Source organism: Pelophylax lessonae, assembly GCF_965119305.1.
Source record: "Pelophylax lessonae genome assembly, chromosome: 3".
Lineage (NCBI taxonomy): Eukaryota > Metazoa > Chordata > Amphibia > Anura > Ranidae > Pelophylax > Pelophylax lessonae.
In genome coordinates this window covers 277,917,902-277,945,106 of record NC_138770.1, presented here as the reverse complement: position 1 = coordinate 277,945,106, position 27,205 = coordinate 277,917,902, and the positions used below count along the sequence as shown (strand labels likewise).

Here is a 27,205-nt window from a genome sequence, read left to right as displayed (position 1 = left end):
TCAAATCCCCCAGATAGTTTAAATGTGCAAATAGAAACTAGCTGCTCATACATTTAGAAATCCCAAATGATATTCACCCAAGTAGGCACAAAGTGGGGTGTGGGGGTGTAGTGAAGCAGAAATGCATAGTGGATCTTCCATTTTCAAACATTTGTTACAAACATTTCAATAAAATATTACATTTCGCATTCATCAGTGTGTACATATTTTATATTAAAATAAATATATATATGTTTTACGTTCAAATGCTCTTAAATCATACTTTAAATTTAGAGGAACTTCCAAAATGGTCTTTAGAAAAAGGTGAAGAAGGCTGAAATAAGGATTCTCGTAGCAAAGATAAATGTGTAACCTGTCTGCCAGCTAGCTGACCTGTAACTGTGTAATACCAACTTTGGTAGTCCTGAAAGCATAGTACAGTATCCAGCGGGCAGCCTTCACACTGATCAGCAAGTGTCACACCAGGCCCAGCTGGTAAGTGATGTAACCATTAGTTAGGTGGAGCCCAGTGAAAAGCTTGAGAGAACTCATCTCTACAGTGTTCAGAAACTTTCTGCTATTCACATTTTCACTTGTCCTGGTTAAGGAAGATTTTTGAAAAATGATCCAGCTCATTTTCAAGATGGACAGCTTTGTTTCTGGAAAAAAAAAAAAAAAAAAAAATGATTACTGCAGCTTCAACAAAAAGGGAAAAGCTAAAGTCTAAGTACAGCAAATTGTAGTAAACTGTTCAAATATAACAAAGTGAAATAAATTACTCAAGGTGTGAAATATATTTAAAAGAAAAAGTATGCCCAAATATTTTTGGCTGTGCTTCCTGTGTAGGTTTCAGGAATATATACACATACATACATACATACATACATATAAACACTTTTGTTTCTCTGTGACCCAGAGTCAGCTAATCAATATTGCCTTGATCCACCGACTAGCCAATTGACAGGTAGCTCTGCCTCCTTTCAGTGTGGGACTGAGAGTGGGGGTCAGCACCTCCAAAGCCTGGTGCTCTGGTGAGCACTGGAGGAGCAGAGTAGAGATCAGTGACCTCCAGTCTCTGCACTCTGCTTGGGACAGACAGAGTTGAGTGATCAGTTGTCATCGTTCACTTCTCATTCTTAGAGCTGGCATGGGACAGCTGCAGTGCTACACATGTTGTAGCATTGTGGGAAGTATGTAGGTTTGTTTTTATAATACTAAATTTCTCCTTTAGGCCCCATTCATATCTCAGTGATTCCCATCATGTGGCAAACCACGCAGAAAACACGTACTGTAGTTTGCAACGAAAAAACAAACAAAAAAAAAAATCACATATTTCCACTACACGCAGATGTGAATGCAGCCTTAAAGCTGAAGGCCAGGCAAACCGAGCCATCAACACATGAAATATATACAAGGAGCCATTTTAATTACCAACAAACCTTACACTCCACTACTGCAGCCGCCAAAAAGGGTTCGTGTGACAGCAGCAGGTGCTGCTGCCAGAATACAATGGCAGGTGGGATTTCTCCATCCACCTCCTTTATGTGGATTGAGGGATCAGTTTTTGTTTTTTTTTTCCTCCCATTTAGCCAGTGGGCTAAATAAAAAGAAAACAAACAGAGTATGGGCACCTTAAGACCTTGTTCACACCATGTCTGTTGAGCTGCGTTTTTTCTGCACATCACTGCACCTGTATGGTGTGAACAGGGAATATAGAAAAGAAATGTGCTGCATTTCCCTCCTCCAGTCTGAGCTCTGCTGTACTGCAAGAAATGGATATCAAATCAAATTCAGGTACTTACTGCGTGCATAAAAAAAAAAAAAAAAAAAAAAAAAATGTAAATGATGCATTAAGGAATACAGAGTTGCATTAATGCTGGTCTTTTATATATGCCTGGAGTACAGCTTAAAGAAAAAAAAAAACTGTTAGCCTGGGAGTTTAGGATGCTATATAAATAGAAAAAGAGGAGGATTGGGCACTGGCAAACTAAAAAAAAAACGGTAAACCAGCCCAGGATAAGCCTTTCTACCAACAGCATGCATCTGTTTTGCAGCAAAAGCAGTGCAGAAAGCATGACTATGAATGGGACCAGGCTTTTTCTGGCGTTTTTTGTTTACAAGTTTAAATTAGAATCTTTTGCTGGAAAATTATTTAGAACACTCAAACATATATATATTTTTTTAGCAGACCCCCTAGGGAATAAAATGGTGATCATTGCAATTTTTCATGTCATGCAGTACTTGGGCAGCCATTTTGCAAACACAATTTTTTTGGGGGGAAAAAATACACTTTAAAGAAGAAGAAGAAGAAAAAAAAAAAAAAAAAAACACAATAGTTACCCCCATTTTTTTTTTTTATATAATGTGAAAGATTAAAAACAGTTGCCAACAGGCTTAAGGGAAAAAAAAACAGAGAACAAGGGAATGCCTGCAGCTCAAAGAGCTGCCTAAAAGACCTTAAACCAGGATCTGGCATCTGATGAGGCAACAACATTCACCTGGTAGAATTTGTATGAGCAGAAGACCAGATGGCAGCCTTGCAAATTAGGAAAGCAGTTGCTGGATGCTGAAAAGCCCAAGAAGCTCCAAGAGATCTATCAGAGCACAGCTTGACAGGAAAGGGTGGAATCCGATACATTGAGACCATAAGCTTGTATGATGGTTTGGCTGAGCCACCTAGAGATGGTAAACTAAAAGCCAGGCCCCCCTCCAGGGTTCATTCGCATTTACAAAATGGGATCAGTCTTTCTGAAATAGACTTGCACATCTCAAACCACACCAAGAAATTGGTAGGAAATTAGCTTTTGCTAAAGTTATGCTGTACAGAGGAACAAGAGAGCAATATCTCTTACCTTGAGTAGGAAGGCAGAACTGGGTCTCAACACCGCCAAAAAAGGACTCTTTGTACCATAAGCCAATGGGTTTGTGTTGCAGAGATGAGGGCTACAAGGTAAAACCTCCTAGTCGGTGGAATGAGAGTGGGAAGTCACTAAGGGTATCAAATGGCGGATTGGGGGGAGCTACACGAGACAAAAGCCTTAAATCAGAAAGTGAGGGGCCAACGGTTCCTTAAACAAAATAGATAGTGCAGACACCTGATCTTTGACAGCGCTGACAGTCAATCGACGGTCCATACCTGGAGCTGCAGGAAGGAGGGATTGGTTCTGCAGAGATGCTCCTAGGGTGAAAACCCCAAGACCCACACCAAGTGGAGTATACCTTCAATGTCTGACAGCCCTTGCAGAAGTATACTTTCTAGATTTAAGCATGGTAGGAATCACAGACTCCAAGATGCCCCTGTCCTTAAGAACCGTGGTTTCAACCTCCAGTATATACCGGTATTTACCTGGGCCAGATTGAAGGAATGAGTTTTACCAGAATGCCCCCCATCTCAATTCTGTGGAACAGATGAGATACAAGTTTCAGGAGAAGAAATTCATAAAATCAGGTTTTACTGATCCCATGCAGTCAGAGTACCCACTGCTTCCACAAGGGAATACCCGCACTTGGATACAAGTCCATTGTAGGCTAGGAGGTCCACATCCTCCACTTGCAACGCAGGTCCTAGAACACCTCTGAGCGCAGATACCACTCTTTCAGGTCCAGGCACTGCTAGATGAGGAAATCTGCCTGCTAACTGTTTATAATTGGAGTGTACACAGAGGATGAAGTTCTGCCAAGGGCAGGATCTAGTCCTCTTGCAGCTGCAAGACTTTTGGTTCCTACCAGATGTTGATGCATGCCTGACATTGTCCACCTGAATCCAGATAAGATGATCCCGCAACAGAGTGGTCCAATGCTGAAGGGATACCATCTTGGAGTGCTTGACAATTTGGCTTACTAAGAGATGAGATTCCAATAGGATGCCCAGGACTCCTCCCAAGCCCAGCAGACCGGTGTTCATTTGGCATCAACTGAACTGGCCTGTCCAGAGACCATTGTCCTATGATGAAAAAATTTAGCGTTGCAGATTTCTGGAGTAAAATTTGATTAAGGGGACTTCCTCACAGGAGGCCATCACCCCCAATACTCTCATGCAAAAGCTAATGGCTTCTGGACTAAAGACAGCCCAAGTATCAGCAAAAAGAAGCACAGTTGAGGACAATGCTAGAGGTAAAATCTTCATTAAAAGCCATTCTTTAGAGATATTTCAGTCTGAACTTCTATAGTGGAATAATGTTGATTATTGTAGTCCTCCAGCACCATGATCCTAATAGAGTTAGTCTGTTTTTCGTACAATTGACAAAACTTTATGTACAATCCCTGTTATATTAGGAACATTTTCTGTATCTGGTGGATTGTTATGTGATCTTTTTAGATACTTCTATCTGTGGATTCGTAAAACTCATTGTAGGAGAAATTCTTTAGGGCTCGTTCAAAACATTCCGCACTGGATAAAACGCCAGAGAAAACTGCTCTTGAAGAAGCAAGTCATCCACTTAACCCACAGAATGGGGATACCCAAGGTCCTTAACAAAATCAGAACTGGAGCAAACACATTGGTAAATACCCCAGGAGCAGTGGACAGGCTGATGACAATGCCATTAATGGGGGTGCGGTCAGCCGAACGGGACGCTAGCATTACGCGGGCGTACCGCAGTTGAGACATCCCGGCGAAGATAGCAACTTTGCAGGCTCGACCCTGAGGTCAGGGACATAGTCGTTTGCGAGGCCTGGGAGTACCAATAACCTGCTAACGCTCGATGGCAGGCAGGGATTCCGTAAGGCTCTAGAATAACCAGTGCGATTCCCAGCTCCGCAAACGCCGTAGTCTTCCGAAGTCCGACTAAGCGCAGGAATAAAAAGCTATCTTTTAAAAGAAAAAATAATTTTCTAGAGAGAAAACATAAAAAAAAAAAAACGTGCAGATTGTATGAGTGGGCGGCGACTGTCAGAGGACGCAAGAGAAAAGTATGTTTTTCCTGCAGTCACCTTCTGCATAAAGGGATCCATTAGACGGCCAAAAAAAATGCTCGACCTAAAAGGCAGCCACTCAATCTAATTCTTACAGAGAAGTTCAGCAGACCAGCACTTGAGTCTCAGGATTTTTCTTATATGGACTGACTGATCCCCTAATCTAGAGAAATTCCCCCAAAAGAATCTTCCAAGGCATCCAAAGGGAAGCTCAAGGCTCTCAGAACCGCTCTAGGTATTCTCCAATAACCAAAATGCAAGCACTCACTGCAAACTGCAGAGTTGGTCCTACCAATCACAAGACAACCAGGATCCAAAACTCAGTGAAGAAGATTCAGGAGGTGGCAGGGTTATATTAGTTTTGTTCCATATCTGCTAAACAACTGCAGTCCTTTGCTTAGCCTGCGACAAAAGGTACTGAGACAAAGGAGAGCAGTGCCATCTAAGTGCAGTATAAAAGATGTGATTAATAACAACAGACAAATGCAAACTCACAAGATGGGCATGATAAACTGGCATGTAAAGGGTTCATCCACTCCAGTGGGAGGACGAGCAGCGGGGATCCGGGGAATCTTCGCTGGTTCCGGCTGTGCTGGTGGTTCCCAGCACTTCCAGGTATGCGGTGTCCCTCACAGAAGAGCCGCTAACTTCACTTCCGGGTAGAATGTGGAGTGGGAGGTGCGCGAGTTTGAAGCATGCGTGCGCCCATCAGGGAGGGAGTATAAATAGGAAGTCCAAGTGGGGGCAAAGCCATGGTAACCAGCTCACAATAAACAAATACTGCACACCTGATAATGGGGATGAAGACAGACCTAGCAAGTGCAGGAGTTTGTTAACCCTTCATAAGGCATATATTAGAGCACAGTGGATTCTACCTGAATAGTTGCTTTGATGCAGTGCTTTTCTTTCAAATTTAGGGACATTTCTAAGTGACCCCAAACAAAAATAATTTTGTGTCATAATGGTTACAGCAGGGGACTAATCTCTAGCTCCTCGCTTAACCCACCAGGTGCCAAAGTGTCCAGCCTGTAAATCCAGTAGGACTCACGTGCGCACAGATGCCTGAAGCATTCTGCTGCAGGAAGGTTGTTAGAAATGGACTCAACGACCCACACCCTGAGGTCTGTCCTTCACGTCCATCTGTGATGACCATTCATTGGCCTCTTTCGACTTACTTCTCAGCCATGACAAAAGGAAACATATATGCCCAAAATTACAGTAAACCCACTGCAGGTAACTCCTTTTTACAGTATAGTAGCTGCCATCATCCTCGTTGGGTCAACGACATTCCCAAAAGCCAATACTGTAGACAAACACAACTGCACCAGAGAAGATTATGATGCACATGGGACAGCAATTTAAGCTAAAATTTCTGGAAAAAAATGGTACCCACCCACCCTTGTAGATGAGCCCTACAATTTCTACAAACCATATAACACCACAGTTGATAAAACTCCCAAAACTTTCCACACTACACAACGGCTCTGGTTCACCACCAATTTCCATGCTCAATTTAGGAACATGGAACACATATTTCCTACACATTGGTCAATATTACAAGAAGATCCACATCTCAAATCTTCCATTACAGATCGACCCCTCATTTTGTACAGACGCGCTAGAAACCTGAAAACTCGTATTGCACCCAGCAAAGTTAAAACAGCCACTACTATTGGTGCTCCCTTAAAATTCTTCTATATTCGAGGCATGTACCAATGTCACAAGGCTTTATGCCTCACATGCCCACGTCACCCATGGACAAAAAGTTTGCCTCTAAGGGCAAAAGTTTCTCCATCCCCGACTTTTACACATGTTCCTCGGAGTTTGCGGTCTGTTTGTCTTGTCCTTGTGGACTGCTATATGTGTGCCGCACCATCCATACGCTCCGGAAAAGGTTTGGAGAACACAGGCGTTTTGTAGAAGCAGGGTCAGACCAGCACAGTGTCCGTACCTTACACGACACAACCAGTGTTCCCGGGAGCTCAGGGAGTGGGTCATTGAGGCCATTCCTAACAACCTTCCTGCAGCAGAATGCTTCATGCACCTGTGTGCATGCGAGTCCTACTGGATTTATAGGCTGGACACTTTGGCACCTGGTGGGTTAAACAAGGAGCTGGAGATTAGTCCCCTGCTGTAACCATTATCACACAAAATATTCCCCCCCCCCCCAAATATGCTAGATGGTTTTCATTAGTACATATCACTTTTTTAACCTACCAGGTTAATTTTTTCCAGTCAGATATGCCATTCAAAATATTTTTATTCCCCTGCTTCTAGACATCCGTGTCCTTATAACCTCTTTACTACATATATTTTGTCATTAGGCAGGTGTATCCTCCGTTTTATAATTTGCATGTATATTTCTATAGTATTATCCTATATGATTGTTTACCACTTATGTTTTTTTAAATCTATTTTTCATTTAAAATTTTTCGCCTTCATTATTGTATGATTATTTTCTGTCAGTTTTTGTCTTTATTCATTATTATTATTTCTTTATATATTTATTTTTAATATTAATACATTTTCTGTATGCATGCATGTATAAACACACACACACACACACACACACACACACACACACGTGTGTGTGTGTGTGTGCGCGCATTTTTGTCATTATTTCCTATTTTGTTGTCGTCATTTTATTTATTTTTTTAATTTTTTTTTTTGGGTCATCATTTCCTTACAATTATTATGTTATCCACTGGTCATTTATTATCCTTTTCTCATTATGTTCTTGCCTTCTCTGCTATTCTTTCATTCTGCATGTCCATGACATAACCAATGTTTTTATTAATACAATAACTCATGCATCTAAGCAACTATTCAGGTAGAATCCAATGTGCTCTAATATATGCCTTATGAAGGGTTAACAAACTCCTGCACTTGCTAGGTCTGTCTTCATCCCCATTATCAGGTGTGCAGTATTTGTTTTTTGAGCTGGTTACCATGGCTTTGCCCCCACTTGGACTTCCTATTTATATCTCCTCCATGATGGCCGCACTCATTGCCTGAGGAAGAAGCACGTATGCTTCGAATGCGCACACCTCCCACTCCACATTCTACCCGGAAGTGAAGTCAGCAGCTCTTCTCTGAGGGACACCGCGTACCAGGAAGTGCTGGGAACCACCACCACAGCCTGAACCAGCGAAGATTCCCCGGATCCCCACTCCTCGTCTTCCCACTGGAGTGGATGAACCCTATACATGCCGGTTTATCATGCCCATCTTGTGAGTTTGCATTTGTCTTGTTATTAAACGCATATTTTATACTGCACTTAGATGGCGCTACTCTCCTTTCTCTCTTATTGTACATTTCCACAGAGTTCCTTCTAGCTCTCATCAGAGCCTGCAGCCTTCTACAGCCAGTATTTCTCCATCGTCCAGCAATCAGCCCATGCTTGAACCTTATGAACATTTCAACTGGAACTTACTCCTGCATATGCCCTCCTCTTTTCAGCCTATAGAGCGCTTATGTTTTTGTTGTTTGTGACAAAAGGTCCCGAGCCTCCTCCTGAGTGGACTCTTTAAATGAGGTGTCCTGATCCTTACTAGATTCCTCCCCTCCCACACTCATCTAAAGGATGATGTTCTGACACCTCATCCTTATGCAACATGGAAGGAAGGGTGGGAGAGTCCCCAAATTTGTGAGCCAGGTGTTCCAACTCAGTGAGAACCCTCAAGAGCTGGTCACACAGGCCAGAATGGCTGCTATAAACTTCTCCCTGGATACAAATGAATCAAAGGAATATGTAGGGATGCACTGATCCAACTTTTTTGGACTCGATACCGATATCTGGCGTTGTGAAATTGCCGATACAGATACCGGAACCGATCCAGAGCTACACACAAAGCAAGCGGCTGCAGTACAGAGCAAAGCCGCTGCTTCATGTGTACGGCTCCTCCATTCACAGGCGGAGTGCATCTGATATCACTCCGCCTGTGAGCCGGACCTATACAGGAAGTAGCGGCCCCCATCCCATACTACTACTGCACCTAGTAAGGGATGGCTGAGCCGTTACCAAGCAAAAAACTGGATCGGTCAATGTTACCGATCCCCCCCGATCCATCTAAAATAGCCATATCGGCACCGATATCCGATCCAAATATCGGATCGGTGCATCCCTAAGAATATGCTCCAGAAATAGTGGAAAGATAAGATGATGGCAGGGATTCAGAACTGATCTGACCCTTAGGGGAGCCATTACAGAGAAAACTATGCCCGGGGCTCTCTTTACCTAAGAAACTGATTTGGGAGCCCATCCCTTCACCCCTACTGAGCATAGCCTGCATACACAGTAGCACTCTCCACACAGGTTCCCGCAGACCCAGCAAGCCTTCCACCAGGAGCACCCTGCCCCAGAGCCCCTGAAGGAAGGAAGGAGTACAGCCACAATAATTGTGGCTTCCACCAAGAAGGCACTCAGCCATTAAGGTGGCATATCTTCACTCATCGCACTGGGATTGCCCCAAAGGGGCCTTCAGGGGAAGGACTTTCTCACGGGGATCACCACCCTGAACCTGTAGAGCACCCCGCCAGTGGCATTACTGGATGCCAGGTACCATGGTGAGAGCAGCTTGACTGGCAACATTACAAGCCATCCCTGATCTTTGCAGAGAAGCCTGGGTACCCTCTCTCTTTGCCCCAGGGCTGTAGGCAACTGATCCAGATAAAGCCCTTTCCTTTTTTGGAAATAGGTGGTAAATTTAGGAGGTAAAACCCATACAAAAATCTTTAGAGAGACTTCACAGGTACATAACCTAAGGCCACTAGCACAGTAGGTGGCAGCATAACCCAAGCAGGCATGAATATGAAGACACCCTGTGTCCTGTGATTAGGAAACCATGTGTGATTATGAAATTGTTTTTACAGCAGCTGAAAAGATGTCCATTCACTAAGGACACACAAAAAAAAAAAAAAAAAAAAAACTTAGGCATGCTGGTAGTAGGAGGGTTTCTTTAATGGAGATTAACTGAAACACCCTCCCATCCATTAAATTTTCCCATTCTTAACCTCTTCACTACCGGGCTATAGCTGAACGACAGCTACAGCGCAGTCGAAAATTGCCAGGAGGGCATCATATGACATCCTCACGTGATCAAGCTTCTCTTCCATCAGTGCAGCCTCATTAGTGACACCTATTAATGCCGCTCCATCAGTGGAGAAAAATTACTTATTTACAACATTTTATAAACAGTTTAGTCTTTTTTCGTTTAGCAAAAAAATAAAACCAGTAGAGATTAAATACTAACAAAATAAAGCTCTGTCTCCACAAAAAGATAAAAATTGCGTTTTAGGTACAGACAGTGTTGCATGACTGTGCCATTCAAAAAGTGACAGTGCTGAAAGCTGATAATTTGCCTGGGCAGGAAGGGGGTTAATGTGGCCAGTAGGCAAGTGGTTAAACATTCACTGTTGGCACAAAAATCTACATAATTATTACCTGAAAAGTTTGGCTTGGTTTTGAACTTTCTCAAGCTGTTTTATTTCTTCTGACCGATTGCTGATGGATTCCATTAGATCTCTTTGCGTGATATCAACCTGCTGGCAAAGTCGGGTAAAAATGTTGTCCAGCTCCCTGAAGGAGGTATAAATTGACACCAATTAAAAGTGAAACAATAACATGCTTTCAGTAATTGCACATGTGTACCATTCTTCTGAATATAATTTTTGATGCAACCTTCTTATTTATTTTAGTTGCTTACTCTTCTGCTTGGATTATTGTATTTAGTATATAGAGCTGTAATTGTTCCCTGTATAACACGTAATGCGATTGGCATTGCCAGCATAGAGGTCATATTTACCTACAGGCTGGCTCCTCTGAGATCTTCACTGCTTGCAGCTTCTACCCAAGATCTTCAGTAAAGCAACTTGGCAATGGGAAGCCTGAGTTCAGCCTAACAGAGGGGGAGATTTACTAAGACTGAAGCATTCAGAATCTGGTACAGCTGTACATTGTAGTCAATCAGCTGGCTTGATTACGGTTTGACACGAAAAAAACCTCTATGCCGAGTTGCACCAGATTATGCACTCAATAATTTTAGTAAATAACCTCCAGAGTTCCCACTAAAGTGAAGGCAGTGGTGTTTATTCATAGGTGCCAACTTGAGTATTTCTATAAGGTTTTAGCAAGAGGCTGTGTTGTACAGTGGGAGTCCACAATCCCCGGTCACAGACTGGTGCCGGGCCATGGCCTGTCTGCAGCCGGGCCACGAAAGCTGCACTCTCAGATGTGCAGTGGGTGAGCAGAGAGATGACATCTCTTTCCGAAATATAAAGGGGGGTTGTATTGCGCTTCAGGGATCGATGGATAAGAATAGCGTAATACAACCCCCCTTTGAATTGAGCATTTAAACTGTTTCGTTTGGTATCAGTTAATGTATATGCAGCATCAGTGTGTTTAGTTGTGTTTATCCAAGATAGCGCAGGAACCACACTCAGAGTAAAAGACATCTCTTTCCGACCACCTTGCATCACCTCTCTTTCCGCCCTCACAGCTGGGCCCATTCTGTGTCTGAGGTGCGGCGTGGAGCAGAGAGGACATCATCTCTCGCTGCCTGCCCCGCATCACCGCTCTCCTGCCCTCAGCAGAACCCACCACTGCACTGAGACCTGCCTCTGTGCTCAATCGGACAGTGCAGCCACCAATGCAGTCACAATCTACATCTGGTGGCAGGCAGCGTGGCAAGTAACAATCTGCACCTAGTGGCAGGCAACGTGGCAAGTGACAAGCTACATCTGAAGGCAGGTGCCAAGCTGCATCTGAAGGCAGGTGACATGGCAAGTGACAAGCTGAATCTAAAAAGGCAGGTGTCGTGGCAAGTTGCATCTGAAGGCAGGCGATGTACCAAGAAAAAACTGCATCTGGCGGAAGGTGACGGTGGCACAGGAAATGCTCAGGGCTCCCACTGATTCTGCATTATGGCGAGTTGAACTATTTCATTTTATATTACAATGTAATAATGCGCTTCAATCACCCTGACACCATATCAACCAAGGTGCCGTGATGATTAAAGCCCTAACACCAGCCTTTTCTCCAACAAAGTGCCCGTGAAAAATCACATACTCACCAGGCCCTGGCCCCCGGCACCAAAAGGGTTGGGGACTGCTGTGGTAAATGATAGGCCACACAGTGAAGATTATAGAGGACTGAGCTTGCAGGAGTGATATATGAAGAAAGTGGGGATGAATTAGAAAGGATAAATGAACATTTTATAGCTGGGAAGTGTAAAGTTTTTCTTCTAGTCAAGATTTGATTGAATAAATCTACAGAGAGGGAGACAGCCGTGCACATACAAAAGCATTGAGCAGGCCAAATCAGAAAGAAGAGACTGTTCTTTCAGAAAGAACATATAAATTGCCCCCACATCACTATCCAGGTTTGCTGCAACCCCAATCTGTAGAATGGTTATAAGAGTGCAACCATGTAACATTTTACAAAGCTGCAATAAAATTATCATTGCAATTTTCTACTGTAATGATCACATAAGCAGGAGCCATTCTGATTGGCTGATAGTTACAGATCAAGAATTCACCTATGAATAGGATGCCAGTAGAGGTACACCTAAAGTATAGGACAGCGCACTTCCCCGGCCCCCTATGCGGCCTGCACACTAGGCCCCAACCTCAAGTAGGGCCAAACAGTCCCCCACGTGGGAGAGGGGGTCACAACAGGACAGAGGGAACCCTGGAGTGTGAGGGTCCGACCATCCGAGAGAGAGGGCCCGCGTCCACCCCAAAATCCGCCGGGGGGGGGGGGGGGAACTATGTCGCGGCCGACCCACCGCGGAGCTAAGGCCTGCACGCGCTTGATGGCCAGACTGGGGTGACCACTGGATATGGGGATCCAGTCTGTCTCCCAGTCCGGCATAATTGCTACAAGATCTCACAGGAGAAACGATCCGGAGAAAAAACTGCGCGCTGTAGTTTCCTGTGCTCAGACTCTCCAGTACTGGAGAGTCTGAGCACAGGAAACAGGAAGCTACAGCGCGCAGTGATCTGTATCTATTAACCAGAGATTTGGAGACACAACTGAAAGGCAATAACATAGAGGCTTCTGATCTCTGTTGGTCTGGTGAGTGTTTAATCTAGAGGGGAGCACTGGAGGTGTGGTGGTGGACCCATTTCACTTTATCTGGATTGAAGTACCACTATTCATTCGATCTGGGATTATGAACTCCATGTCACTCTGACAGTAGAAGACCTCACTGGGGAGTTATAGAGACTGCTCTATGTAATGGACACTTGCATTCATATGATGGTCCTGTGCATTTTGTATTATATTTGACGTTTTTGATACTCAGAGCGGATGACTTTGAGTATAGCGCTGCTGAGTGTGATTGATTTTGTGTATTGACACGTTATTAACTGCACTTCATTTATAGGTCCTTACTCCTGACTAGGCAGTTCAAAACTGGCATCCTATGCAGGAAGAGAGAGGGTGTACCCTCCGGGACTGCCAATAGGCGTAGCCAGAACTTTTTTCTGCCTAGTGTCCTACTCCTGTAGGGGGCAGTATTACCCTACTGATATGAATCAGAAAGAACCGTAGGATGCCAGTTATTCCATAATTGTACATATTGCTATTCTGATCTCACTTCCTGCTACTTTAAGTCTTGTCAAGCTACAGGCCCCTGCACTCTGCTCCCCCCTCTGTAGTCTGCATTCAGTCGCGACCATACACAGGATCTCGCTTCTTGCAAAATTCAGCCATGTGCTCCCACTGTCAGTACTCCTCCTGGCACCACCCTCACAGGTTCAGAGGAGCTGGAACTATAGAGGAGGCACCAGGTTTCAATACACATTGACAATATTCGCTGTCAGTGCACATTAAAAACAACACTGGTATAATGTGGGTATTTCTTCTGCACAGAAAAATACTCAAATGACACCAACATTGTGGTGTGAACAGGGCACACAGAAATCAGTTGTTTTCTTGATGTCCTTTCAGAGACCTACGTTAGGAAAATGCATGTCTTTGTGCATGATGTGAACAAGACCAAGTATTCTATGCTGGTCAAATCTGCATAAAAAACTTTCCATCAATTCTTATGAATGTATGTTGTGAACAAGGCCTAACTGTTCCCATAGTCTGCTGTCCTATTTATGAATCACAATATTTGGGAGTTTTGTTCAAGTTCAGTAAGGCCTTGTTCACAGCATATAAAAAAAACGAATGGAAAAAATGTGCAAATTTGACTTGCTTAGAATATTTTGGGCTTGTTCTAACGTAGGTCTCTGCAAGGACAAAGAAAACTATTGGATTTCTATGTGCCCTGTTCACACTATAATGTTGGTGTCAGGTGAGCTCTAATATTTATTCTATTATTTAAAGCTATTTCTACAATGTTTGTGGATACATCTACAGCTGATCAGATCCAATGTTCTGTGAGCTGTAGATCTGAATTTTTTTTTATTTATTTGGGTTCCTTTTGCCAAGGGTTCCTCCACAGTAAAAAGGTTGAGAAACACTGTATACTATACTCTGTGGCTTGCTATAGGGGCACTCTGAAGGCAAGAGAAGCCAGAAGTGCCGGTGGGGGACCCCTTAAGAGCAGAATCGGCCTGCAAAACCATTACACAGAGCAGGTAAGTATGACAAGTTTGTCGTTTAAAAAAATAAATCCAGAGTTTACAACAAGTGGTAGATAGGTGAAAATCTTAAAAACTGCTGACAGGCAGGGTTTTTATGACAGAGGAAATCATAGAGGTCTCTTCTGTCATAAATGATCCCCCTGCTTGTCAGCAGGTAATGTGGCCTGAGCTGTATATATGGCCTGCTGTGTGTGACGTGGTGATGGGACTCTTGTGCGCATGCGCGGGAGGGACATTACCTCAGCCGGCCAATCAAGCAGTCAAGTATATGAAACCCGGAAGGAAGACTGGATGAAGATGGAGCTGCTGCGGACCAGGGAGAGGCGTTTCAGCGCAGTGCTGGAAGGCTCAGTTTGAAGGCAAGTCTGTCATAATGTAACAGTATGCAGTGCATACTAGTATATTATGACTTAAACCTGCCGGGGGACCACTTTTTTCCTTTATTACACAGAATTTACTACCGCTTTAAAGGGCTCTGTGCAAGGGAGATCAATTTATGAACCCAAAGAAGCTTGAGGCAATATAAAGCATTAGAATAAAAATTTAAGGAAAAGTTTACCAGTATTGGGCATTATATTTTAAAAGGATTACATCCATGAAAAAAGCCTCAGTCTTTAGTACTGCTTTAATATAAAAGCTTTATAAAGACATTGGGGTAGTTAGCGCTCATGGTAGATGCACTTATACAGTGAGTCCACGGCAGACTGGATGTCCTCGGTTTGCGGCGGGTACACCAGGATAATGCCTGCATCCCGGTATTAGGTTTTTCAGCCGGCGATTCTCTAACAGGTAAAATGGATTTGAGGATCTAAATAGCTACTCGATCACTTCTGCAGGTGGCAGAAGGGGTCCCAACCCACTTCTGTCGCCGATTTTCCCGGGCTCTGCCATTCGATCGTGGAGCCTGGGAGCAATGCAACCGGTGGCATTAGCTGCATGGCAGAAAGAGGGGAATGCCGTGCCTTCCGGTTCCCCCTTTTTTTTACCTAGTCATTCACAGCCAGGAAAACAGCCAATCAGACCGACACCGAGACCACTAGCAAAACCCAGACACAGGATTGACTGTTTTGATTCATAACTACAGAATAGCTTTCCCTGTCCAGAAACATTAGTCTGCAATGTCGTGTTTACCCTAATGCAAATCTTGTGTCACATTTCCCTATTTTCTCACAATGACAGAGGGTCATACTGTCATAATATATAAATATATTGCTAGGTAAAAAATAAATCAAATAGGGAGACAGGACTGGAAGGAATGAATGTGCATCTCCGAGTAGGCAGCCTAGGCACTCCAGCTGTAGTTAAACTACAAATGCCAGCATGCATCGGCTTCTGGGAGTCATGTGACTGTAATGTCTCACAATGCCTCCCGAGACTTGTATTTCCAGAACAGCTGCAGTGCCTTAGTTGCCTACCGCTGGTGTATCTTATACTTCACAAATGATTCTCAACTACAATTTTGTAGATCTTTTAGCTATACAAATGGTTTTTAGAGGGCATACACAACTGTAAACACATATTTCTAGATTAACTTACTTTTGAACTTGGTGACTGCAGTTTGCACTGGTAATGCTAACAATCATTTGCAATTTGTCTGCCGCATAGTTTACAAACTGTTTCTTGAAAGCCCTCTCCTTGGCTCTTGTGGTCCAGGTTAGCCTCTCATACATGTACAAACTGCCATATGCCAACAAAGAGCATGCAATCAGCTTCCAGCCTACGGTTCTCCAGATCTGCACAAAAAAAAAAAAATGTGCAGATGTGACATTTATACAGAATGGTTTCAGACCTTTTTTTAATGAATATATTTACTCCAACCTGTTATAGTGTTCTAGCTCCAAATTAAAGGAAGCCTGCTTAACAATTTATGGGGTGAAATATGAGCCATCTACATAAAACCTTCAAAGAGCAAATCCAAATAAAATCACATACAAACCAATAAAGCAGGCATTGCACAAAAGGGAACCTCTACTTCTCTTCTGCACCCCTCTCTTTCCCATTCCAAAAGGTTACTATGTATTCCCCTAAACCCCCTTACAGAGCCCAAGGTTCCATCCTACAGAGTCAGCATGACTAATATGACCAGGTACAGTGCATCCAGAAAGCATTCACATCGCTTCACTTTCTCCATATTTTCTTATGTTACAGCCTCATTCCAAAATAGACTAACTTCATTATTTTCCTCAAAATTCTACAAATACCCCATGATGACACCATTAAAGAAGTTTGTTTAAAATCTTTGCAAATTTATAAAAAAAAAAAAAAAAAAATCACATGTACATAAGTAGTCGCAGCCTTTGCTCAAAACTTTGTTGTGAAGCCCCCTTTGGCACCAATTACAACCTCAAGTCTTTTTGAGCATAATGCCACAAGCTTAGCAAACTTATTTTTGGGCAGTTTCTACCATTCTTCTTTGCAATACCTCTCACAATCCATCAGGTTGGATGGGGAGCTTCGGTGCACAGCCAATTTTCAGATCTCCTTAGAGATGTTCAATCAGGTTCAAGTCTGAGCTCTGGTTGGTCCACTCAAGGACATTCGCAGAGTTGTCCCATAGCCACTCCTTTGTTATCTTGGCTTTGTGCTTAGGGTCGTTGTCCTTTTGGAAGTGGAACCTTTGCCCTAGTCTGAGATCCAGAGCGCTCTGGAGCAGGTTTTCATCAAGGATGTCTCTGTACATTGCTGCATTCATGTTTCCTTCAATCCTGACTAGTCTCCCTGTTCCTGCCGCTAAAAAAATCCCCACAGCATGATGCTGCCACCATCATGCTTTACTGTAGGGCTGGTATCAGCCAGGTGATAAGCGGTGCCTGGTTTCCGGCAGACGCAATGCTTGCTATTAAGGCCAAAGAGTTCAATCTTTGTTTCATCAGACCAGAGAATTTTGTTTCTCATGGTCAGAGTCCTTCAGGTGCCTTTTGGTAAACTCCAGGTGGGCTGTCATGTGCCTTTTACTGAGGAGATGTTTCTGTCTGGCCACTCTACCATACAGGTGGAAAGATGCAGAGATGGTTGTTCTTCTGGAAGGTTCTCCGCTCTTCACAGAGGAATGCTGGAGTTCTGTCACAGTGACCATCGGGTTCTTGGTCATCTCCCTGACTAAGACCCTTCTCCACCGATCACACAGTTTGGCTGGGCGGCCCGCTTTAGGAAGAGTCCTGGTGGTTCCAAACTTCTTTCATTTGCAGATGATAGAGGCCACTGTGCTCATTGGGACATTCAATGCTGCAGAAATTTTTCTGTACCCTTCCCCAGATCTGTGCCTCGATACAATCCTGTCTCAGGAAGTCTACAGACAATTCTACAGACAATTCCTTGGACTTCATGGCTTGGTTTGTGCTCTGACATGCACTGTTAACTGTGGGACCTTATATAGGCAGGCGTGATCCTTTCTAAATCATGCCCAATAGACCAAATTTACCACAGGTAGACTCCAATCAAGTTGTAGAAACATCTCAAGGATAATCAATGAAAACAGGATGCACCTTGAGCTCAATTTTAAGGGTCACGGCAAAGGCGGTAAATACTTATGTACATGTGATTTTTTTTTTTTTTGTTTTTTTAATACATTTGCAAAGATTTCAAACAAACTTCTTCACATTGTTATTATGGGGTATGGTTTGTGGAATTTTGAGGAAAATAATTAATTTAGTCCATTTTGGAATAAGGCTGTAACATTACAAAACGTGGAAAAAGTGAAGTGCTGTGAATACTTTCTGCATGAACTGTACATGGGAGCCTCAAATATGAGAATTAGGCAGGAGATAGAAGGTAGATAGGATTATAGAAAATATTCTAGCACCGATTTCTAATTGAACAAGACCTAGTCGAATAATGGAGGCATTTAAACTATCAAGATAACATTGTCCACTGGGGTCTATATGGACATTTTTGTACACAGGAGGTTGTCTGGGGGTCCCACAGGGGGTACACAGGTTTAGGGGGCCTAGCCATTTTTACTTCAAAAGTAGTGAAGGAGAGGGAGAAGACTTTGCCAACCTCTCTTTACATTTACACTGACACAAGTGGATGCACTGTCCTCAAGACTTATCCTTGATGATAATTGTCAAGAGTAGGTCCCAAGAGACACACTGTCCACATCCAAGCACTTTAATTTGAGTGCTCTGTCTATTTGTACAGATATATCAGGGCCTGGATACTTCTAGCAGGACATCACAGCTAAAGCATAGGGGCTCCTGTTCCACATGCTCTATCATGAAAAGCTCCACTGCTGCAGTAGAGATAACAGATTTTGACCATTCTGCCACAACTTGGCAAATTGAGCTTACAACAAGAATTGGTTGAAGCGCAAGGTCCACAAATGAGATATAGTATTTTAAAGAGGGATTCAAGATGTTGGTCAGTAAAATCGTTGAATGTGAGAATGTCCCCTAATGGTTTTCCTGTTAAGATTGGTAATTTGCAGATTCACAGTGGGTAAAGACACCATATTTTAGAGAATATAGGGGACCCATTGGGGTGCTTCCAACAATCCTTATAAAAAAATACCTGGAAGAGCAACTATAATGGAAAGGTCTTTGCAGCTGAAGGAGGTCTGAAAGCCTCAAGACTGTCGGATTCTTCAGATGCAGGAAAATACAGACTGCATCAATAAGAACCAAAATGGTCTCTAGTAAATCTTACATAAAAGCAAAAGACTGATTCCTCAAAAACAATCTTATCAGGGAAAGATTGAGGCAACACCTTGTGAAAGTTAAACAGTACAACTGGTGGCCCAGTCAACCCCAAAATGGCTGTACAAATGAGCCGATTATCAGGCTGCATGGACATTCAGCCAGTATGTACGGCAGCCAATTTAATAGAAGCTGGCCGTTTGCTGGCTTCTGTTGAAGGGGCATGACTGAAAAAAAGTCTGCAGCTCCCTCTGAGCTCTTCAGTTTTTTTTTTTTTAAGTTCAGCCCGCTGGGTTGAACGAAAAAAAAACAAAAAAAAAAACTGTTAGTGTGTACTAGGCTTAAGGCTGTGGGCAGATCAGAAAGACTCTGCAGGAGATTACTCAGAAGCACACTTGGAGCCTCTGCAGTCAGCAATAAACTGGGTAAATTTGGCCACAAAGTATTGTATAAATGTAGTAGAGACCCTGGATGCTAATGCAGGGAACTCTACTTCAACTGGTGAAGTTAGGGAGAACACTGATGATGAAATGCTTTTAGAAAGGCATACAACAAACGTTCACAGAACCTTAAGGGGAGCGTTAGCTGAGGTCACCCGTTGCAGTAGACCCTCTGTGTCTAGATACAGACATATGACGGTGAAACTAAGATCAGGATATGAGGAAAGGTCTCAGGTACTCAAAAAATTCAGAGAGCTGGTAGCCAGCGAGTTACATAGCTAGAGGTGACCAAAGGCATTGAAAGCAGGCTGCAGGAGTTAACTTGAGATCAGAGCTCCAAGTGGCCATTTGCAAAGCAAAAGCAGCAGCAGCACAGCAATGCTTCCTTGGGCCAGAATGGTGGGCAAGAGCATGAAGCATGCTTGCGCAACACTCTGAGCAGGTGTGGTCTGCACTCAGTCCCTTAGCGATAACCCATTCTGTGGTAAAACTGCCTGGGAAATGAAAATCTGAACTGCTCAGCCATCCCATCAAGGAGATCGCTCTACTGCTAACTTGAAAACAGAACAGGGTCTAAATAAATCGTTAAGCAGACCCCAGTTCCCAAAAATCCACTTGCAGAAAAGCCCCACAACATCAAATAAAGCAGGGTCTGAGCAGAGAACTCCAAAGCTCAGCTAGGCATGCTAGGTAGAGAAGGGATCATCCTGGGCTGGACTAAATTTTTTTTTTGTTTACCAGTATCCAATCCTCCTATAGGTGTTAGTATAACCTGACAGCATTTGACTTCCTGTGTCCCTCAATGGATGAAAAAAAAGTCTATGACTTTAAATGACAGACTAAAGAACAAGGCTATTGTACAATGCTCCACAATTTGTATATTGAAATAACACAGCAAATTGGATTCCATTAAATAATCATACAGGGAACCTAGGGAGCAAATTACTGTAGTACACTGTAACACGTGTACTCACTGTTAATGCATCCTATCATTTGAAGATTTTAAGTTAAAGCACTGTTGGTGTTTGGGGATTGGGATCAAGGGAAATGGCTGTCCCCTTTATCCCTTCTTCTGATTTTTTTTTTTTTTGGTTAGATGATGTAGAATATTTACAATAAAAAAAACTTGGATTGGAAAAAGTTGGAAAACCTTTAAAACAATTCATTTAGTAAACCTCTCAACCAGAAGTTATCTTACCATTCCTCCTACAATAATTACTCCCATAGAACCTCTTGAGGTCAAGGATGCCAATCCAGACATCACTGTAACCATGATCTCATCTTGTGACATGGAATCTGGAGTCTGCCCTGGGTTGGCACTTGTGGTGGGTGTGCTCACAGGTCGGGGAACCTTAAGAGAACAGAGTTAAGATGTATCAAACCTGAAACTAAGTAATTTGTGAGCAAGTAAGACAAAAGAAAAAAAGGCAATGTGCACATTGGATATAAAGAAGTCAGAATCCTTGCCAAGTGAAGCGGGCCCATTATTGGCAGATCTAATCAGCGTTATGTGGCCTATCATCAGCTGTACACTGAAAGATTATTTCTTTCCCTGGGCAGACCAAATCAAACATTTTCAGCTTTAAACAAAACTTGTTCTTTGCCCATGTCCCCCTCGGTAGCAGCATATACTTACTTTTCCTTCATTCTCCATTCTGCTCAGCTGCCAGAAGTGAAGAGCTGTGTATAATCAGAGTCACTCTTGTAAGAGCTTACACAGGATTGAGGAGTTTCTCCCTGCTCCTATGCCACAACATGCGTTAAGATCATCTAGCAGACAGAACTCTGTGTTGTGCATCAAACTACCCATCATACTACCACTAACCACTACTACTGGCAAGTAGATGACAAGCAGAGGTGCTGAAAGTTTATAGGCAGAATTCAGTGAGGAGATTCTATTTAAAATGCTGACATTGAGAAGGGGATCATTCTTAAGTTGGCCAGCTTGAATATGTACTGCAATATATACCAACGAAGGATCCCTGTTTATATGCAACATTTGCTAGAAAAATGAAATGGCTAAGTTCGCTTGAAATAAATAATAAAAAAATTATATATATATATATATATATATTAAGAAATGTACATTTGACGGACACAGCTCGTGATTCTTAACCATTGGGTTATACAGGTTTGCAAGGCGGCCACCTGGTCGCCGGTGCACACTTCACAAAGTTTTATAAAGTGGATGTGCTGGCATCTGTGGATGTTTCCTTTGGCCGCAAGGCGCTTTGCAAGCTGCTGTTGAGAGGACCTGATCCTCTTTGAGGGTGTATTGTTTTTTTTCAGGTGGCCTTCAGTTGTTTTGGTTGAGCTCCTGTTGCCTGGTTGGCTACTGTTTAGCTGTTCCCACCCCTCATGTTTAACACTTTTTTGGGATGTCCCAATGGTTAAGATTATCAGGAGCTGTGTCCGTCAATGAACAAAAGAGAAAATTGGATTTTTTATTTATCGTAAAATCCATTTCTCTGATGTTCATTGACGGGCACAGCATCCACCCCTCTGTGGAGTTGCAAGTTTTCTGACACTGCTTGTAACAAAACTGAGTACCTATAGCAGGGACTGCCCATAGGCATAGCCAGACTTTTTTTCTGCCTAGTGTCCTACTCCTATAGGGGGCAGTATAACCCAATGTTTAAGAATATCAGGAGCTGTGTCCGTCAATGAACGAAAGGGAAAATGTGCATTTATTTTTTTTCTTCTTGGGAGAAGGTGTAAATTATATTTTCTTTTGTCTGTAAACTGCTAATCCTCCCAACCCTCCATGTAATGATGAGGAGGAGACATGAGTGACAACTATATCTCCCTTCATGGATACAGTAGAGCGAGTGTAGCTATCCAGGAACAGGAAATGTTTTCAGGATTGCCAGGTGAAAATAAAGGAAAATCTTGACTAAAAAAGTAATGCAGCTACGGCATAAAGGTACTGGGTTAAATACAGTTTAAAAAATGTGCACCCACTGTCCGAATTTAAAAATGGCACAGCTCCGCCCACACAGCCATATCATTCATTCACACAGATCTGTGAATGAATGAACTACACGTCCCTTCTGTCACAGCGGCAGATGGCTTGTAGCTCTCAACTAACTCTCTAGCAGTGAACCAGGCTCCTGCAGAAACTCACATACTTCTCGTACTGGGAGAATAATGAACTACAAATATGCTCACAGTTAGTTGAGAAATACAAGCCATCTGCCACTGTGACAGAAGGGACATGTAGTTCATTCATTCACAAATCTCTGTGAATGAATGATATGGCTGTGTGGGCAGAGCTGTGCCATTTTTAAATTAGGACAGTGGGTGCAGGTAAACAATGGGGGATCAGGTGATCATGGCTGCTTCATTATTATGTTTCAGCCTAAATAAAGTGAACCTATCCTAAGGATGTAGGGCAGCATGCAGACAGTTAATAGAGAATCCCAACCATCAAAACCTGGTCACACCTCTCTAGCACTCAAAATGCTGTGTGTTCGAAATTCAGTTTTTAAACTGAATTTAACCCAGTACCTTGATGCTGTAGCTGCATTGATTTTTTAGTCAAGCTTTTCCTTTATTTTCACCTGGCAATCCTGAAAACAACATTTCCTGTTCCTGGATAGCTACACTCACTCCACTGTATCCATGAAGGGAGATATAGTTTGTCTCCTCCTCATCATTACATGGAGGGTTGGGAGGATTAGCAGTTTACAGACGCAAGAAAATATCATATACACCTTCTTTTCATGTAACAGGAAGTGGAGAGGAACTTAATTGCAGGAGGCGCCTGGTGTCGGTGGATTCTGAAAATAGAGCAGGCTAAAAAAAAAAAAAATAATAAATAAATCTATTTTAAAATTATACTGACATTAAACAATGGTAATGCAACTACGAAAAAAAAAATTTTTTATTGTGGACACAAAGGCTTTATGATTGTCTGCTCCAAACAAAAACATACACTAGCACTGGGTTGCTTCAGCAGTTTGTGACCTTTTTTTAGTGCATCTCTTTTCCTACTAACCACTCCTGAAATAGCCCAACCTAAGGGACTAAATTATCTACTTGGAGACAGATGTACGTTCCACATGCTTGATGACAAGAACTCTGAATGAATGAATGACTTGGCCAAGTGGGCGGAACCTCCCACGGCAGCGCGCCTTTCAAATAGTGACAGCTGGTGCGGAGAGAAGATCCCTGGCCTGCTGTCACAGGGAGTGTGGGGTTTGGGGAGTGGCTGCAGCATCGGAAACGTTACGTTCCACCCTAAAAACATGTAACGTGTTCCCAAAGGTGGACTTATCCTTTAAAATTTATTACAAAACATGCAAAACCAAGAATCCCTGTTTCAATGCACTCAAAGTGTTCTAGAAGGGTCTAAAAGTGCATAATGAACAATTGTGGAAGGTCTTGGTTTGTTAGTTTTATTATGTATAAAAAACAAAATACAAAAAAAACACAACCAAAACTGTCTGATTTAAAATCAAGAAAACGTGCATAATAGTGGCCAAAAGGTATTTGGTAATCCAAAGCAAACTTGCAGCCAGTAAAGTCAGAACTATAGAAATGCATACATGTTCCAGGGCAGTTATTCAGAGAGGACTTAAGCCGTTGGATTAGAATACATGTCGGGGCTAGCAGCATTTTCAGAAGCAGCCAAGCAATAAAAGCCTTCTTAATCTCAGAACAGTTTTCCTTTAAATAAAGTAGATGGGAATATTTATGAATCAGTGATTTCTTTTTTTAAACCCTAACTGAAAACGTTACAATTTATTGTAATGAAATACTTTCAAAAGTACCTTGAGTCTGGGTCTATGTAGAATAAGAACTGCACTGTTGTGAATTTGAACCTTCTTGGCTTCCATTTCTGGTAATGCAATGTAATCAGTAACAGCTGTGCTGTTCTGTAACTAACCAGTGACAACTGACCCATTCTGAATGCTATACACACACCTGAAAAACTGGTTCTGCAAAGCCTAATAGGAGGCGAGCATTTTTGGTCCCCAAATGCCGATTAACAAGTGATGTCCAGCCAAATGAAAAGCGAAACTCAATGTCTTCCTGGAAATCACAGCACAGTTTATCACAATTTAGATTGTAGCTGAGGTCAAATTTCTTGCATGGCATGGATGTGCCATATTCCTTTTGAACAGCAGGTGGCAGCAACGGTTTTAGGCTCCCTGCAATTGTAAAATCCATATTGTTAACACATAATATGCAAAACATAGTTAAAGTAGAACTAAAGACACTTTTTTTCTATTTAAGAAGGAGTAAGAGGGTTATATAACCCCTGTCAGGTTTTTTGCCATCTGTGTCCCATTGGGGAAATTTCCCTTCACTTCCTGTCTCACAGTAGAAACAAAAATTGAGAGAATATCCCTAATATATATATATATATATATATATATATATATATATATATATATATATATATATATATATATATATATATATATATATTATAATATATATAAGTAAGGGAATCCCTAGTTGTAACCGGAAACAGTGTCCCTATAGGACGATATCCCTCCCCACTCTTCCTGTTCTGGGGACAACCTAAAATTTGTGTTTTTCTTTTAGTTTAGTTGATAATGGCAAACAGGACTAATAGAGAGGGTGAATGGCCCTAACAGAGGTACAGTGGGTCATAAAAACTGACAGGGGTTCTAATCCATCTCCACTCTATCCAAAACTAGAAAAAAAAAAAAAAAAAACTTTGCCTTCATTTAAACTTTAAGCCTACATAGTACTGCATGAGATGTCTGGGCAGACAGCTGGCTTCTGCCCAGACACAGAAATAAAGGGTCTCATGACACCTGGAGGAGCACAGTAACTGACACTAGCACTTTCATTATCTAGCTTGCCCAGGAAGCTTAGTGGGGTTGGGTTTCTATGGGCACACAACATAAATTCATTTTCTATTCACAAATGAGGTTTTAAGTGCTTTATATTGACAACAAAAAAAAAATACTGTAGATTACTGTATGGTATGGCAGAAACAGTTTATGAGATTGCAAGCAGAAGATATACGTATATACGGGTAACTCCACTTTCATGGGAAAAAAAATATTTAGCACATCCTCTTCAATCTGTAGTGCTGTAATTTTCTGTAAAATGCAATGCAATATGGATACCTGGAGGCGTTTTGTACACAGATGGTATAAGGAACCCCTTATCCCCAAGAAATTTAGTTTTTTTGGTTGGCTCACTGATTTTCCCAGAAGTCAGCACTAAGATATGAATCAGATATTGAGCATCTTCGCGTTCCTTTTTTTTTTTTTTTTTTTTAAGTGAGATACTCCTGAAGGGTTAATCATGTCTAAAGGGATTCAGACCCTGCCACTTTTGTCATTAGAACCCTGCAAGTGCAGCAGCTGATCAATAATGAAAAAGTCAATCCTATACAGATTCACTTCACACATGGACACAGATAAACAAACAGTTTATTCTCCAGAACACAAAAAAGGTAGGAATCTGCAGCAACATTTTTTAAAATCCTTGCAATGTACATAGATCACCCAGGAGGGGGAATTTTTTTTTTTCTCAGCAAAAGTGGTTTTACTCTTTAACCACTTCAGCTGTGGAAAGTTTTACCCCCTTCCTGACCCAGACATTTTTTTGCGATATGGCACTGCGTCGCTTTAACTGACAATTGAGCGCTCGTGCGATGCTGTACCCAAATAAAATGTATGTTCTTTTTTCCTACAAATACAGTTTTCTTTTGGTGGCATTTAAACCTCTGCATTTTTTTTTTTTGCGCAAAAAAAAAAAAAAAACCCCCACAATTTTGAAAAAAAAAAAAAAACTATTTAATTTCTGCTATAAAACATACCCAATAAACTACATATTTAAATTTTTTTACTAGTAATGGCAGCAATCAGCAATTTTTAGCGGTATTGCGACATTGCGGCGGACAAATCTGACACTAAGTGATACTTTTTGGGAACCAGTGACACCAATACATTGATCAGCGCTTAAAAAAAAAAAAAAAAAGACACGGGCAGGGAAGGGGTTAACACCAGGGGCCATCAAGGGGTTAAGCGTGCTCCTAGGGAGTGGATGCTCTGGATGAAAAGATAGATCAGGGTTTCTGTTTAGCTAAAACACAAGATCTCTCTTCAATTTCCTGACAGAACAGTGGTCTGCCTTGTTTACATAGGCAGACCGCCATGCTGCCTTGCCCTCCGAAACCCCAGATTGTGTCCACAAAATCATGTACAGGTAATAATGATTTTACCCAGCAGAGCCGCCTTGCCGCAGTATATATGCGGTGGGTGGGTAAGCGGTTAATGGAAAACAACGTCTCATATCTCCTAATACACACATTACTGTACACCAGGGGTCCTCAAACTATGGCCCTCCAGCTGTTGCGGAACTACACATTCCATGAAGCATTGTAAAACTCTGAAATTCACAGAGGTGGACTAGGCATGATAGGAATTGTAGTTCCTGAACAACTGGAGGGCCAATGTTTGAAGACCCCTGCTGTACACCATTTAATTCTATAAAATAGTGTTCTATGCCTTTAATATGTCTATGCCATTGTAAAGATGTTTTCAGGTTTAGTGTAAAACAGATTTTATGCTTCTTGTGAATGCAGCTTTCAAATCTTAGAAGAATGGAGCAGATAACAGACACTTTGGAGCGATCTGAGAAGTCTAAGTAAATTCC

At 42.3% G+C, this 27,205-nt stretch overlaps 1 protein-coding gene across 1 annotated transcript in view; it reads right to left on the bottom strand.

The window, feature by feature from the left end:
* Positions 1–461: 461 nt before the first annotated feature.
* MFN1 (mitofusin 1) overlaps positions 462–27,205 on the bottom strand; it is a 65,205-nt gene continuing 38,461 nt past the window's right edge. Inside the window, exons 14-18 of the mRNA XM_082248997.1 lie at positions 24,488–24,714; positions 20,760–20,912; positions 16,024–16,220; positions 10,337–10,471; positions 462–638 (exon numbers count right to left, since the gene is read on the bottom strand). Of these exons, the coding sequence (XP_082105123.1) occupies positions 569–638; positions 10,337–10,471; positions 16,024–16,220; positions 20,760–20,912; positions 24,488–24,714 (782 nt within the window). The 3' untranslated portion in view covers positions 462–568. The remainder of the gene's footprint in view (positions 639–10,336; positions 10,472–16,023; positions 16,221–20,759; positions 20,913–24,487; positions 24,715–27,205) is intronic.